Source organism: Globicephala melas, chromosome 20 (genome assembly GCF_963455315.2).
Source record: "Globicephala melas chromosome 20, mGloMel1.2, whole genome shotgun sequence".
Classification (NCBI taxonomy): Eukaryota; Metazoa; Chordata; class Mammalia; order Artiodactyla; family Delphinidae; genus Globicephala; species Globicephala melas.
The window spans coordinates 30,532,967-30,548,361 of NC_083333.1; the positions used below are offsets into that span (position 1 = coordinate 30,532,967).

Here is a 15,395-nt window from a genome sequence, read left to right on the forward strand (position 1 = left end):
TCCATAAAGACATTATAATTCCTACCACCCCATCCTCAGTACCAAAATAATGAGGTGATTTTTAAAAGATGGGAAAAGTCCCTGTCAGTAGCGTAAGATCCTCGAAGAGATCTATTAAAGCATTTCCCAGGACTTCCCTGGTGGCACAGTGGTTAAGAATTCGCCTGCCAATGCAGGGGACACGGGTTCGAGCCCTGGTCCGGGAAGATCCCACATGCCACGGAGCAACTAAGCCCGCGAGCCACAACTACTGAAGCCCGCGCGCCTAGAGCCCATGCTCCACAACAAAGAGAAGCCACCACAATGAGAAGCCCGCGCACCACAACGAAGAGTAGCCCCCGCTTGACGCAACTAGAGAAAAGCCTGCACACAGCAACGAAGACCCAACACAGCCAAAAATAAATAAATAAACATTTAAAAAAAAAAGGCATTTCCCTCCATGAGTTGCTGGGACAGAGATGGCCACCACCTGCCCTGCAGCAGGAGAAGCCCTTTCCTGGGAAGCAGTGCGACCCCTTGCTGGAGCTTCAGCTCAGGGCCACGGGGCTAAGGTCCACAGAGGCAGCCTGGGGTGGGGGGAGGAGCACGTACTTGGCACAGCCGCTCAAGCAGGCCTTCTGCATGGCGTCAATGGTGTACCGCAGAAACTCGTGTGCGTCCTCTTGGTTCCCGAAGCGGAAATGCCGGGCGATCTCTAAGGAGGAAAGGAAGAAGCATCAGGCCAGAAGGGAAAAGCTCCTGCCTGCTCTCCAAACGTCCCACTCCTGTCGGTCTCATCACCAACTCCTAGCAGACCCAGAACTAAACCCAAGCGAGGAAAAGGAGCCTGCCTGGCTTCCTACATCCCAGGTACCACCCTCACGGCAGTTATCTTCTCAATGAGACCTAAGGGCTTAAACCCTCTACACTTAACAGAAAGCACGAATGAACACCAAGCATTAAGGATATGAGATCCACTGATGAACTAAAGCTGGTTTTCCAGGAGCCAATACAGACCATGGCAGATTATCACTATGTCATCGCAATACAACTTACACCGGCTTCAAAAACCAATGAGCCCATCTTTTCTGCTAAGGGAGATATCTGACTGCCACAGCACATGGACACTGGTCTCTCCGATGTTGAGAAAAGGCCCCGCAGCCCTCCCTTACCTGCTCCCCACCTCCAGGCCCATGACACACAGCTCCCGGCCTGGCCAAAGCCGCCTGATCTTCAGGGCGGGGACCACCACCACCTGGTGTGGACTCCTCCACATCCAGCCCCAGGGCTCGCTTAGTCTGCTACACTCTGTGCGTGCAGTCTCCCGAGCCCTCCCTTCTGCCCCCCGCCAGAAGGAAGCCGCTCTTACTCCTGAGGTCTCGGATGAAGGACACGGGCTTGATGGCGTTGCCACTGTTGGCGAAGGCCTGGATGATGTGGTTCTGCATGACGCACAGCATGCAGAAGCTTCCCTGGTGACCTGCGGGCACGGACAGGCGGTCGTGGTAAGGCGAGAGCTCCCAGGAGAGCTGACGACATGGCCTCCCGCCCGGCAGAGACAGCAGGAGCCCGACAGCCCGGCCCAAGCTCCCACACCGCCTGCAGCACCCGGGACCCGGTCTCTCCACAGTTGCGGGCTCGGCTGCAACCCAGCCCGAGGAGTCTGAGTTTTCAAGCACCGTTTAGAACAATGTTTTCTCTGACTTCCAAACTGCATCACATGGTCAACAGGCTAGAATATTTTGGGCTTCCCGACACCCGCTTCATGTGCTCTTCAGTGTAGGAACCTCTGCTCTGGTTTCCAGGAGACACAGGGGCTCGGCCAGCTCTGGGGAGACCCCGGGCACGTGCTCCCCCAGCCTAAGGGCCCAACTCTGCAGCTCTGGCGCCCCAAGCGACACCTACATGGTGGGGACGGGTCCATAAAGACCGGCGGTGGGCCACACAGAGCCCCCAGGCTGCGGCCAGTCCCCGTGCTCTGGATAAACTATTTGTCCCCCAGGAATTAAGCGAGATAGCATTATGCTTCTACCTCTACTTACAATTATGATCTTAAATACATAGAGAAGAGCAAAGACTACACCCCATTTTAGGTGATTTTTCAGTCAAGTACTGGTGTGATAGTTGAACTCCCCTCTCAACCTCTCACAACCCTGTTCCCCACATGCTTCATCCTTCTCCCCAACCAGGTCACCACTGTTCCCATTCATGGATTCACTGTATTCCACACGTGGCACTCACTCACCAGGATACTGCAGCTTCATGTTTAAGCTCACTCTCTATAAACTGTAACAAACTGCTCTTTAATCCCTGCTCCAGATCACAGTTCATCCACACGACCCCCCTTTTCCTGCATGCCAACCTCCCCGCCTTTTCCTGCTATCACAAACGCTGTGGTGAATGGTCCTTGTGCGCATGTCAGTTTCTCTAAGGCATATACCTACAAGATACATTTCTGGGTCCAAGGGCAAGCACATCTTTAGTTCTACAAGATACTGTAGTCGTGTATATAGTGCACGACCTTCCTCAACAGACCCAGCGCCTAACACAAAATCCACACCAATCCATTATTCTCCCCCTGAACACCTCCAATCACCCAGTTACTTAGACCTATCTCAAATTAAAAAATGAAACAGCATGCAGCCTGTTTGCCATATACACACAAAAAAATCCTAGTATCTACAAACGAAAAGGGCACATGTTGGTAAAGATGTTGAGAAACTGGAACCCCTGTACACTGTTGGTGGGAATGTCAAATGGTACAGCCACTGTGGAAAACAGTATGGTAGTTCCTCAAAAAATTAAAAATAGAATTCCCATATAATCCAGTAATTCCTCTTCCAGGTATTTACCCAAAAGAAGGGAAAGCAGAGTCTCAGAGATACTCGTACACCCACATTTATAGTATTATTCACAAGAACCAAAATGTAGAAGCAATCTGAGCGTCCATTGACAGACGAATGGATAAAGAAGGTGGTCTATACATAAAGTGGAATATTACTCAGCCTTAAAAAGAAAACGACTTCTGACACCTGCTACAACAAAGAGAAACCTTGAGAACATTATACTAAGTAAGCCAGTCCTAGAAGGACAAGCACTTGTGTTTGTGTTACATGAAGTACCTGGAGCAGTGAGAGTCACCGAGACAAAAAGTAGGATGGAGGGTACCAAGGATGGGGGCTGGCGGGGGGGGGGGTGTTTTTAATGGGGACGGACTTCCAGTTTGAAAAAGTTCTGGAGATGGATGGTGGTGATGGTTGCATGACAGTGTGAATGTACTTAATGCTACTGAACTGTACACTTAAAATGGTAAATTTATTTTTAAATGGTAAATTTTATGTTATATGCACTTACCATAATGCAAAAAAGTTTAATTTAAAAAAAATGCTAGTATTTACACAAAAAATTCTTCTTGGAGGGAAATCAAAAAACCATTCATGTGATTAATGTCTTTACATGAAGGAGAGGCTTTTATTTTTCATTTTAGAGTTTTCTCAACTCTCTATCCATTCATTACTTTTATTTTTTAAAGGGCAATAATTGTGGAGAAGGCTCAAATTAAGGCAAAAAACCTAATGTTATTTAAGACAACAAACGTTAAGCAAACAAAAAGAGCTCCCATTTACAAAATCTGATTCATGTTAAGATACTCCTAGGAAAGTCGTGTGGAAATTAAGCCTCTAATCATTATCTAAAACGCTGAGACTTTTAGACTAATAAATCATCACTCTTAAATAGGGCAACTGGGAACTCCCTGGTGGTCCAGTGGTTAGGACTCGGCGCTTTCACTGCCAAGGGTTCAATCCCTGGTCCGGGAACTAAGGTCCCGCAAGCCTTGTGACTCAGCACAAAAAAAAAAAAAAAAAAAAAAAAAAAAATAGGGCAAGCAACAATTTCACCCAGAAATACCTGAAACAGGATTTCCCAAATCCCTGGTAATGCCCAAGTTTAATTTTAAAAGCCCGTGGACACTTTGTTCAGGTAATTTAGGAAAATATATCATAAAAGTTGTATCCATGATTTGGGGGACACTACTACTTAAATTTGGGGAAGAAGGTGCGAAAGAATAGGATTTAATCCTCCTGGATATTTTACAGTGTTTATTTTGTGGATAGATCCTGAAGTGGTCCAGGCACGTTGCAGGACTGGGGCTCTGTGCAAGCAGCCCCTTGTCATGTTCAAGCCATACTTCCCTGGACCCTTGAGAATCTTCAAACAGTGAATTCGAGGAAGAGAGGACAGCCCAAGCCCACTTAGGGGTCACCTGGGGATCCAGTCAGGTGCCAGGAAAAAAATATTAAAACTTCTCTTAATACATTTTACTCTAAAAAAGCCAAGAAATTAAGGCTTACTGACATTTCATAGAGTGACACGGAGGGACACTGGCACTCTCCCCAGGTCTGCTTGCGTTGCTCACAGGAGGAGGGGCTGCTCCCAACTCAAGTCCTTGCCCCCATATACCACAGTTTACTTGTGCCAGGTTACCCGGACTTACAGATGTGACCTACTTTTAACTGTATTAACCCTTGCAAAGTTGACAACAGCTCAAAGATTCCTGCAGAGAAACCAACAGCAGAAGCACAGGGAACACGAAAACGGCAGAGCGACCTACAGGCTCAGGAGAGAGGCTCTCACCGCCAACGTCATGAGATAAAAACAAAGACAGCCCAGTCAAACCTTAGTAAAGTCCACCCAAAACAACCTCAGCCATCACCAAGGTAACTACTGGAAACAGAGATTTATAATCAACTTCATCTTAGAAGTGTGCACTGTGCCTTGATATAGTAGCTAGGGCTACTGTGAACCATTGCGAGACATTTAAATACTACAGTAGTCCCATAGCCTGGCCTTCTTCCATTCTTTTTTAATAATATAACTAATATCCCTGAACACGTCATGCAATCCCAAACTCTTCATAACGATGTTCCTCCCACACTCCCATGTCCCTGCCTCTGGTTCTGCCCTGATTTCTAATTATTTACCTACTTTTAAAAATCACTTTTATTTATTTAAGTTTTATCACATATACGTACACCTAAACAACAAACAGTCTGCTTTTCAATTCTGTAAATAGGAATTCATGCTGCATGCAGTCTTCTGGGGCTTTTTCTTCACTCGACACTATGCTATTCGGACTCATTCATGGAGCGAATCCATTCTCCTGCACTGCTGTATAATATTCTACCACATGCCTATATAATTCAGGTACCCATTGTGTTGATGGGCACCTGGGTTGCTTACAGTTTTTTGCTGTATGTTTCCTGGTGCACAGATACCAGAGCTTTTCTGTCGAATTGCTAAGTGTAGATTATATGACAGAGAACACCAGATTGTTTTCCAAAGCAGTTATGCCAACTCAGACCAGGAGTTTACAAAGAATCTCATTGACCTCCATCCCCTGTGACCTTCGGTACCGTCAGACTTCCGAATCCTCATCGACCACAAAGGTGGAAAGCGTCTCCCAGGTTACGCGGTTACTGGCCATCTCCTCCTCCGCCCCGTGACGTGAGCTTCCTCTCCTATAAAATGCCTGCTCCTAATGTTTATCTATTTAATATGCTATTCTCTTTTCCTTGTTGATTTGTGGTTTTGTATATATTCTTGGTCCCAATCCTTCGTTGTTTATGCATCCCAGGTGTCATCTCCTCGTTTGTAGCTCCCTGTCTTTTAATTTTGTTTTTTCATGAACAAAAGTTCTTAATTTTAATGCAGCCGAATTCATCAATTTTTTTAATGGTTAGTGCTTTCTCCCAACCCAACGTCAGAAAGATACTTGCTCACGTCTGTTATAAAAGCATTGTTTTTACTTTTGAGAAGTTTTTTTTTTTAAATAAATTTATTTATTTAATTTATTTTTGGCTGCGTTGGGTCTTCGTTGCTGTGCGCGGGCTTTCTCTAGTCGCGGTAAGTGGGGGCTACTCTTCGTGGCAGTGCACGGGCTTCTCATTGCGGTGGCTTCTCTTGTTGCAGAGCACGGGCTCTAGCCATGCGAGTTTTAGTAGTTGTGGCACACGGGCTCAGTAGTTGTGGCTCTCGGGCTCTAGAGTGCAGGCTCAGTAGTTGTGGCGCATGGACTTAGTTGCTCCGCGGTATGCAGGATTTTCCCAGATCAGAGCTTGAACCCGTGTCCCCTGCGTTGGCAGGAGGATTCTTAACCACTGTGCCACCAGGGAAGCCCTTTTGAGAAGTTTTAAATCCATTTTTTGGTGTGAGTATGCTGTGAAATGGGGATTCTATTTCATTTTTTCCGATTATTTTTAAGTTCCATTTATTTAAAACAGGAGACACGTGTATATGTGAAAAAATGGTGTGTAATGCCACACGTCCACGCATTCGTGGCTGTTTCTGGGCTGTCTCTCCATCGGTCAGTACCTCCCTCCCTGACTCAACTCTGCCATTTTAACGTCTCTAACTTTACAAAAAGACTTTACAACTGCTAAAGTATACCGCTTCTCATATTCTTCACAGGTGTCTTGGTGATTTTGGTCCTTTGCTTTTCTTTTCCATATAAAGTTTAGAATCAGCTGGAGCTACAATAATCTCTACGCTAATGTGGGAGAGAGCCAACATTTTTATGACGCCGAGGCTTCCCTCTGTGGAGGTAGCAATCTCCGTGTGTAGGTCATCATAAAATGCCCTTAAATTCCCAGGAAAGGTTTTCCACGTATATCTCGGGAATTTGGGTCTCCACACTTTATCATTTTTGTTGCTGTTGTACAATTTTTTATAATAGCAAATTTTTTTTTAACAATTTCTTGTTTGGTGTAGAGAAATTCAAGTAACTTTTTGTATACTGATGTTGTATCTAGTCATAGTGCCAAATTTCTTTCTTATTCCCCCGAATTTCTAATTTGTCTATGGATTCCTTTGTTTTTCTATGCAGGAATATCATTTTCAACCAACAAGAGTGTTACTCCCTCCTCTTGTCTCCTGTGTCACTGCTCTGGCCAGGACCAGCATATCAAACACAAGTACAGAGAGTGGCCACCCTGGCTTCTCTCCTTTTTTTTTTTTTTTTTTGCGGTACGCGGGCCTCTCACTGCTGTGGCCTCTCCCGTTGCGGAGCACAGGCTCCGGACGTGCAGGCTCAGCGGCCATGGCTCACGGGCCCAGCCGCTCGGCGGCATGTGGGATCCTCCCGGACCGGGGCACGAACCCGCGTCCCCTGCCTCGGCAGGCGGACTCTCAACCACTGCGCCACCAGGGAAGCCCTCTCCTTATTTTTAAGAGGTGTGCTTCTACTATTTCCTAATTGGAATGCTTTTTTGTAGTTGTTGCTAGATACCTTTCATCAATATTAGTAAAAAAAAATCCCTCTGTTGCTACTTTGCTAAGAGTTTTCTTTATCATAATTTTTTGGGGCATCTATTTTCAGGTGACCTTTCTCTCTTAATCTGTTAATAAAGTGACGGCAACTAAGGTAGCAAGATTAGCAGTCACGGATGTAGAACTTACTGTGTGCCAAGTACTATTCTAAACACTCTACATAATTCATGTAAGCTTTACAAAAATATGAAGGAAATATTATTATTACTTTGCAGATGAGGAACAGGTCAGGTAATTCTCTAGGACTCAGTCGCCGGGTGGCAGAACCAGGATGTAAACCCAGCAGGCCAGCCTCCAGAGTGGTGCTTGTAACTGCTGTGCTATACTGGCTCCACAATTGCATTTGGAGGTTTTCTGATAGCAGAACATCCTTGTGTTACTAGGATGAACACAAGTTGCTCACAGTGTTTAAAAGACTATTGAATTTGCTAGTATTTTATCTAGAATTCTTACATGTATATTCATGAACAAGAGGGAACTGTAATTTTTCTTTCTCACATTGTGCTTGTTTAATTTTGTTATCCAAGTTAAGAGAACCTCACTGAACGAGCTAGGGAGCTTTCTCTCTTTTTCTTTTCTCTGAAAGAGTTCAGGAAGCACTGAAATGATCTGTTTCTTAAAAGTTTCATAAAACTTACCCATAAATTGTCTCAGCCTGGTGTTTTCTTCATGTGAAAAATTTTAACCACTGATTTAATTTTGTTAATGGTTGAAAGGCCATTCAGACTTTCTGTTTTCTTCAGTTTGGGTAAGTTATATTTTCTTTCATCTTTATTTTACCCACATTCAGTTTCCACTTTGGAGGATGTTTTATGATGTACATAAAACATTGCTACAAGAACAGGTGTATAAAACAACCGAATACACGTATTTCGCAGGTATCTTTTGAAAACCCTTTTCTCTCTTTAGGTAATTACTTTCAGCCCAGTTTAGAGACCATTACTCTACCCTGATTCTCTTTCACGGCCCATCCTGCAGCTGGCACAATTCAAATGTAGGATTTATCAGTTACTATAAAGCGTTACTATTTATCAGTTACTATTTCACTCCTGAATTGGACCCGGGCTGAACTGGCAGCACCGTGAGCACACGGGTTTGTCCACTTAGGAGACCATCTGGCCGCGAGGATCCAGGGCCACCCCACTGCACGTGCACACTCACAGCCATGCGTGTGCAGAGCCCCCCCCCCCCCGAACAGCGCTCACTTACAGCCTCGCGTGTGCTCCTTGGAGAGCAGGTAGTTGGCCAGGGGCGGCGTGTAGGTCAAGCACTGCACGGTGGAGTTGAGGAAGCAGGTGTTGCCGAGGTTGTGCAGCCCCGCGCCCACACGGTAGACGCGCCCCCAGCGCAGCGACAGCCGCTCCACGGGGAAGAGCACCTTCTGGGGCGCGGGGACGCCGTCACCGCAGCTCTCGTACGCGCGCTCGCTGCCTGGAGGGGGAGGGATGGGAGAGAGGAGGCCGTCTGACTCCGTGCCCAGGCAGACCACCCAGAGCAAGTGCCGTGGCGCACTTGGTGGGCACGTGCTCAGAACGCGGCATCCAGGGGTGACTGGGTTCCCGCTGCGGAAGCCCAGGAGAACACCTGTCACCCCACGGCTCTCCCTGACGGCGTCGGTCTAGCACCCCAGGACCCCTCTGTGGATGAGAGGACGAGGCTGTGAGAATCAGCAGCTGGAAGAACTGGGCCCTGGCACTCTGAGCCCACCCCAGTTCTCTGTCTGGTTTCCAAGGCCTGCTCTTGAACCTCTAAGGACACAGATCTCTTTCTGACCAACCCTGTACCGTTACTTCCATAACTAAAATCTACTGACCCCATGCACGACATTCACAAGTGACCACACTCTGTTTCTGGTCCTACTAATCAGTCAATGCTTCGTCCCTCCACTTGGTCAGCACAGAGCGAGGCCCTCTCCCAGTACCCTGTGTCCTGGCCTGCGGCTCATCCCCGCTCCTGTGGCAGCCGGCTCCCTCTGTCCTGGGGTTCAGCAGCACGTATTTGCTCTTCAGTGACTCCAGCTGGTAGGAGAAACTCTTGCTGGCCGGCTCAAACTCCAGCTTCTGCAGAAGGACCTTCCTGGCAGAGGAGGCCAGGAGCTTCCCCAGCTCCCCATCGTCAGCCGAGTCCCTGCGGCCAGGCTTGAGGGCTTCCTTCAACTTGTCGACTATGGGCATGGTGCATCACTGTGGGGATAGGAAAGAACACGGAGCGGCGGGTAAGCGGGTCCCAGGAACAGAGCATCCCTTCCCTGACAACCCCCTCCTGGGCCTTACAGATGTGACCCACCATAAAAGCCAACCTTACAAAGGAAGGGTGACACAAGACGTAGTACGGACCACGTGGACACAGCGACGCCCACGCTTCTCCCCTCAAAAAGACAAAGTGCCTCCGCAAACAGCACTAAACGGACTGACACGGCCCGGAGGAGGCGAGACTACCTTCTCGGCGTCTTCTCTTCAACAAGTACCATCAAGTGACTTTGGACGTCATACTTGGTGCAATTTCCCTCAAGAGGCAACCACGTCCTCCTAACGTCTGCTCAAAACCAGGAGAACACTAATTCTCCCAAGACACTCTGGTCACACACACAAATCCATGCAATAAAGGAATTCGCATGGAGAGTGAGATGAGCTCACTCATCTGTTCAGAACCACACTCTTCAAAACAAAGGCCACGAGCCTCATGGGGCCACTGAACAGGAGAAATGAGGCTGGGCCAAACTGGGACGTGCCGTAAGTGTAGAACACACACTGCATTTCGAAGAGTCAGTTTGCAAGTGTAAAACATCTCAGTAATTTTAAGACTAGTTATATGCCGAAATGATTATATGTTACGTATACTGGGTTAAATAAGTTATATTGTGACAATTCATTTCACCTGCTTTTTATTTTTTAATGTGGTCACTGTAAAACTCAGTTATACTTGTGGCTTGTGTTACTGGATAGTGCTTGTACAGACTATCTTTTTAAAAGTGATGGAGAGAAGATAGTAATAGGACTAGAATGGTGTACACAAAAACGCCTAAACTTAAGGGGGGGTGGGGCGGAGCAGGCAGGGGCCGTGGCGGCAACTCAGGCTCTGGAAGGCGGCAGGCCTGGGTTAGTCCATCATGGATTAGCTACAGCCTCCAGGGACGATCACTGGGACTGCCGGAGACCGTTCTTTGTAAAATAGGGAAAAAAAAAACAAGTGTCAAAGGTGCCTGTGAGCTTAATGGGGAGAAACACACTGGGTGAGAGCTGAGCGCTGGCTGCGGAACAGTCCCTAAAGCCGCAGTGTAGAAACTGTAACAAACCCGAAATCCCCATCACCTCTAACTGCACACACTACCTGTCAGCTCAACCACCCTGGCCAAAGCTCAAGGACTATTTGAGTCACAGTTAGAAAAATAGTTCCTTACACAGCTTACTCCCATCAGAAAAATGATGACCTCCCCCAGGTATGTGGTCGCCGGCCTGAGCCAGGAGACCCAACTAGTCAGGTGGATCCAAAACTCTGCTCGAGTCAAAGGACCCCGTCCAGCACCTCTTGGTAAACCGTCCAGATTTACGGTTATAGGGCACCTAATTCTGTATGTGGATCGAATTTCTTTTTCTATAAAAATTTCTGTAAAGAACAGAAACGTAAGACCATTATTTAAAAAAACGCAAGCACAAGTTCTTTGACATGAAAAAAATAAAAGCAGCTTTCCTAAGGGGAATTATCTAAGCGTTCTCACCAACTGAACAATGGCTGCTGGACCACATGTGGGCTTACCTGGGGTGTCTGAACTTGGGGGTGCTATTCCTGCAGCATGATGCCAGGTGCTTGGCCAGACTAGGCAGGTGTGCTGCTGGGCCCTCAAAACCACGTGCTCCCAGGCTTTGGCCTGTTCAATCACCAGAGCCACAAGCGTGTCGTCCAGAATGGGTGTCAGAGTCTGTGGGATGAACACAGCATCACATGAGGCCAGCTCTCTTCCCGCTGTCTCATCAGCCCCATTCCCTGGACACGGAGTAGGAAGGCCAACCATCTACCAGGAACAGTCAGCATTAAGGCGGAATGAATATGGACAGTGCGGGACTTAGGAAGAGTGAAGAGCTGAGCTAACTAACTACAAACGATTTCGATGGACATGACATGAAAACACTGCCCTTTGTTCCATACCTTAACCTTCACGCCAGTGACAAGCCCAGTGAACAAAAATCTCCCCACACGCCAGTCAACTCCAGACTCCATCACATTTGCAAAGACTAAGAGATAACAGATAATCATCTCCAACTTTCAGATTTCATGAGCCAGTAAGAGTTCCCAAAAAAATGGCGCAATGAGAGTTGCCAAATTTTCACTCTGCTAAGTTTGTTTTTTTTCCTTAATTACCAACCACAATCACTGTGATTACAGAACATTAAGGTACTTAAAAACTTTTTACTGTGAAAACGTTCATTTACAATGTAGAGAGAACATCACAGGGAACCGCCACGCTCCCCTAATTCAGCGTCAATAATTATTGTGTAGGACCAGTCGATTCTTCTCCTGAGCCCACATTACTTTACAGCAAGTTTCAGATATACTATGTCTGATGTCCATAAGTAAAAGCATATTAACAGCAAAAAAAAGAAAGAAAGAAAAACAAAAGAGCATAATAAACATGATCTCAGAATGAAGTCAATCTGTAAAGATTTCTGTTTCATGAAAACTTCCTACAATGTCCCTCTTCTTGTCAAGATCACACGTTGCTAAGGACTCTTGTCATGGGCGGATATGGGTTTGGGAACCTCTCGAAGCTAGAGGATAAACAGAACTTGGAAGATTTAACTCAATTTAATTCGAGATAAATAACTTAAAGAACACCCACCCATTCCACATAGCCCACTCCTCGATGTGGAGTCAAGAGGTTTTGAACAAACAGAATTTTTCAAGTTTCAACAGGAAGATCAAACCTCTACTCACCAATTCAACCCGAAACATTAAGCAACAACCTCAAAATGATTTATTTCTGAGGTGCAGCGACCCAGAGAAAAATGTCCCTGTAACCATCACAAGCCCTCTGATGTACACACTTGCTTCAAAACTCAGGGAGGATGCTCTCTCCAGTGCACGTTCCTCACGGTCCAGGAACAGCTCACACTTATCTATGCACATTTCTACCTCTACTCAAATAAAGCTCCCTTAAATCAATCACCATTCAAGAACGTTTTCTCTCCCTCCTCCCTTTAAATGCATTTTTCCAGCATAAAATGCACTGGAGACTCACAGGGTCAACCACGTGCTGGCGGGGAGGAGCCCCAGACAGCACAGGGCTGGGGCCTCCCTGGGGCGCTTTTAGAGGGGGCTCTTCTGCAGAGCAAGCATCGGTCCCCAGCCAGGAAAGAGCAAACTGAGCGCCCCTCTCCTTGGAGGCCTGATTCTCCCCATCCCTTACAGACAGTGGACTGTGTCACAGCCAGGATGTTTTTCTCTCTCATCCATCCCTGTTTTAAGACGCTGCTCTAGCTCCTAGAACCCCAGGGGAGACCCAATACTACCCGCCCAAAGAAATAGGTATTTTAAAAACTCATATCTTGTACCCATCCCCTCACCAGGACCATGACCACGACCAAGCCCATAAGGAATGTTACCCTCTCCAGGCGTGAGCTTTCCCACATATCTTACTAAAAAAGAACAAACAAGATATCAACTCTGCTGCCAAACTGAACGCCCTCCCCTTTATTTGGACTGAAGCCATTCCAAAGAAAGTCTGAATTCTGCATAAATGATGCTTCTGTGCGTAACGCCGCCACGGGCTGCTGCCTTCTCCCCTGCATGGGCTCCTGGCCGGGGCAGCTCTCCCCTGCACCGCGGGTCGCTCCCGGTGTGTGGAGAAGAGCAGAGAGCAGACCCGAGGCAGCCCGGACGGAGGACACACTTCCAGGGCCTCCCCGTGCACCCCCGAGCCCTCGGGGACGGCGCAGCCCTAGTACCTCCCCGTGGACCCCGGAGCCCCCCGTGGACGCGCAGCCCGGGGCCTCCCCGTGGACCCCGGAGCCCCTTGCGGACGGTGCAGCCCTGGTGCCTCTCCGTGGACCCCAAGCCCCTCGCAAACAAACACCCGTGTCTCCCCGGAGCGTTCGCCGGTGCGCCCAGCGTCGGGAGTCACAGTCCCACGCCCCGCGGCGCAGAAGCTCTCCACCCGGCCCTCGCGCCGCCCCAACCCGGCCCTAGCCTACCAGGCCCGCAGCTGGCTCCGCCGCTGGCCCGGCTGCAGGCCCGCAGAGCTGGCGTCTGCTCGGCACGGGCCCCGCACACGCACCATCCGGGCCTCCGCCGCCTCACACACGTGTCACGGCGACGCTTAAAGGAGCCGCGGTCCACAGTCCTCAAGGCGGCACACCGAAAGGCCCCGGCAACTTTAAGAGGCGGTGCTAGTTTCCGCCCTATTCCCTGGACCCGCCCGCAGCCACTTTACGTGCCCTATACGTCACCTCCCCATCCCGCGGCCCCGCCAGCCTACGCGATGACGAAAGCACGCAGAGCCTGAGACGCCCCGCCCCCTTGGCCGGCGCCCCCCGAGTTCCCGCAGAGCACGTGAAGTGCCTGCTTCCGGGTCTGGCGAGCCGGCGCACCTAGGACGGCGTCCGGGCGCACTTCTTTCTCACCTGCAGTAGGGGCGGTGGCGCGGGATGCTTGATCGCACCCTCTAGGGCATTTAGTGACCAAGACACAGGCCGGGCGAGAAGAGGGCAGCGGGCCCAGTGAAGCCCGGAGGGCGGAGCAAAATGCTCTTGGGATTAAGGGATCGGGAGCGATGGTATTTGACCTTTGCAGTGTCCCGGGCCCTGTGCAATTCCCTGACCCCACTCCCTTCCTTCAGAAGCGTCATCCCGTGATGACTACGTTAAAGTTTTGGTTGAATGTTTGCAAATGCGCTTTGCTTTTGCGGTACTTTTAAAAATGTCTTTCACCTAATCCACTTGGTTGCCTTCCGTCCCGTTCCGCAGGGCAGGTGGAGAGAGTGCAGTCCCAGACCTGACCTCCAGATACTCTCACATAAGCAAAGGAATATTGTTACTCCACAAAAAACGACTTTTCCTAAAAGGGAACACTTGGAGTATACAACACAATCTGCTGTGTCCTTGGCAGACAAGTGTGAAGGGCAGGCTGGGCGATCCTGGGTGAAGCAACTAGAAACCTGCAGCTAGTCGTTATATTCCCCGCACAGTCCTTCAAGCAGGGACTGGCAATGGAGAGAGAGAATGGGTTTAATTAGAACAAAATTCACCTGTAGTTATCACTTGGAGAGTGCTCGTTTTTGAAAAAGCAAACAAGTATAAACAGACCCGCAGGAACCTGAGGTTGAGCTCTGCCCTGTCTGTGAGAATCGTCAACTACAGAGATTCAGATTGGGATTTGTCCCGGAGTCCACTCCGCACCCTAAAGCAATGATTCAGACAAAGACCTTCTCACTCTTCCAGGTCTGATACAATGTATAAATGAGTGATTAAAAGGGTGGGAGTGGGCTTCCCTGGTGGCGCAGTGGTTGCGAGTCCGCCTGCCAATGCAGGGGAAATGGGTTCGTGTCCCGGTCCGGGAAGATCGCACATATCGCGGAGTGGCTGGGCCGGTGAGCCACGGTCGCTGAGCCTGCACGGAGCCTGTGGTCCGCAACGGGAGAGGCCGCGGCAGTGAGAGGCCCGCGTACCGCAAAAAAAAAAAAAAAAAAAGTGTGGGAGCAGGTGGGAGGCGGAGGGCTGGCAAGTAGCCCAGGAATGCGGAGACCTCAGTTTTATCGCAGCTCTGCCCTAGTTAGCACGTTGCTTTGGACACTTCTTTTGGGCCTCCATGTGATCATCTGTGAAATAAAGATGATCTCCAGCAGATCTTTGATTCTAATAACAATACTGATGACATTTGTTCCCGTTGCTGAGTTCATATGATGTGCCAGATACCAAGCTGGCCACTTGCCCACACTATCTGATTTAATCCTCATGGCAACCCTACAAAAATATATTGTTTCCATTTTACAGATGATAAAACTGAGTGTGCAAGATCCCAGCAAGTAAGTGGTGGTTTAAACCCAGGTTTCTCAGGCTCCAAGTTCACATCTTTAGCTCAGGCCCTCAGAGGTAACC

At 48.6% G+C, this 15,395-nt stretch overlaps 1 protein-coding gene across 2 annotated transcripts in view; it reads right to left on the reverse strand.

Moving 5' to 3' along the window:
• The window catches only part of USP36 (ubiquitin specific peptidase 36), a 33,416-nt gene extending 19,821 nt beyond the window's left edge, over positions 1-13,595 (reverse strand). For both annotated transcript variants that reach the window (XR_009560335.1, XM_030837876.3), the window contains exons 1-6: positions 13,494-13,595; positions 11,062-11,224; positions 9,227-9,488; positions 8,515-8,736; positions 1,349-1,459; positions 592-694 (exon numbers count right to left, since the gene is read on the reverse strand). Coding sequence is in view for 1 of the 2 variants with exons in the window: in XM_030837876.3 (XP_030693736.1) it covers positions 592-694; positions 1,349-1,459; positions 8,515-8,736; positions 9,227-9,479 (689 nt within the window). In the remaining variant the exon portion in view is untranslated. The remainder of the gene's footprint in view (positions 1-591; positions 695-1,348; positions 1,460-8,514; positions 8,737-9,226; positions 9,489-11,061; positions 11,225-13,493) is intronic.
• Between the last annotated feature and the right edge of the window lie 1,800 nt (positions 13,596-15,395).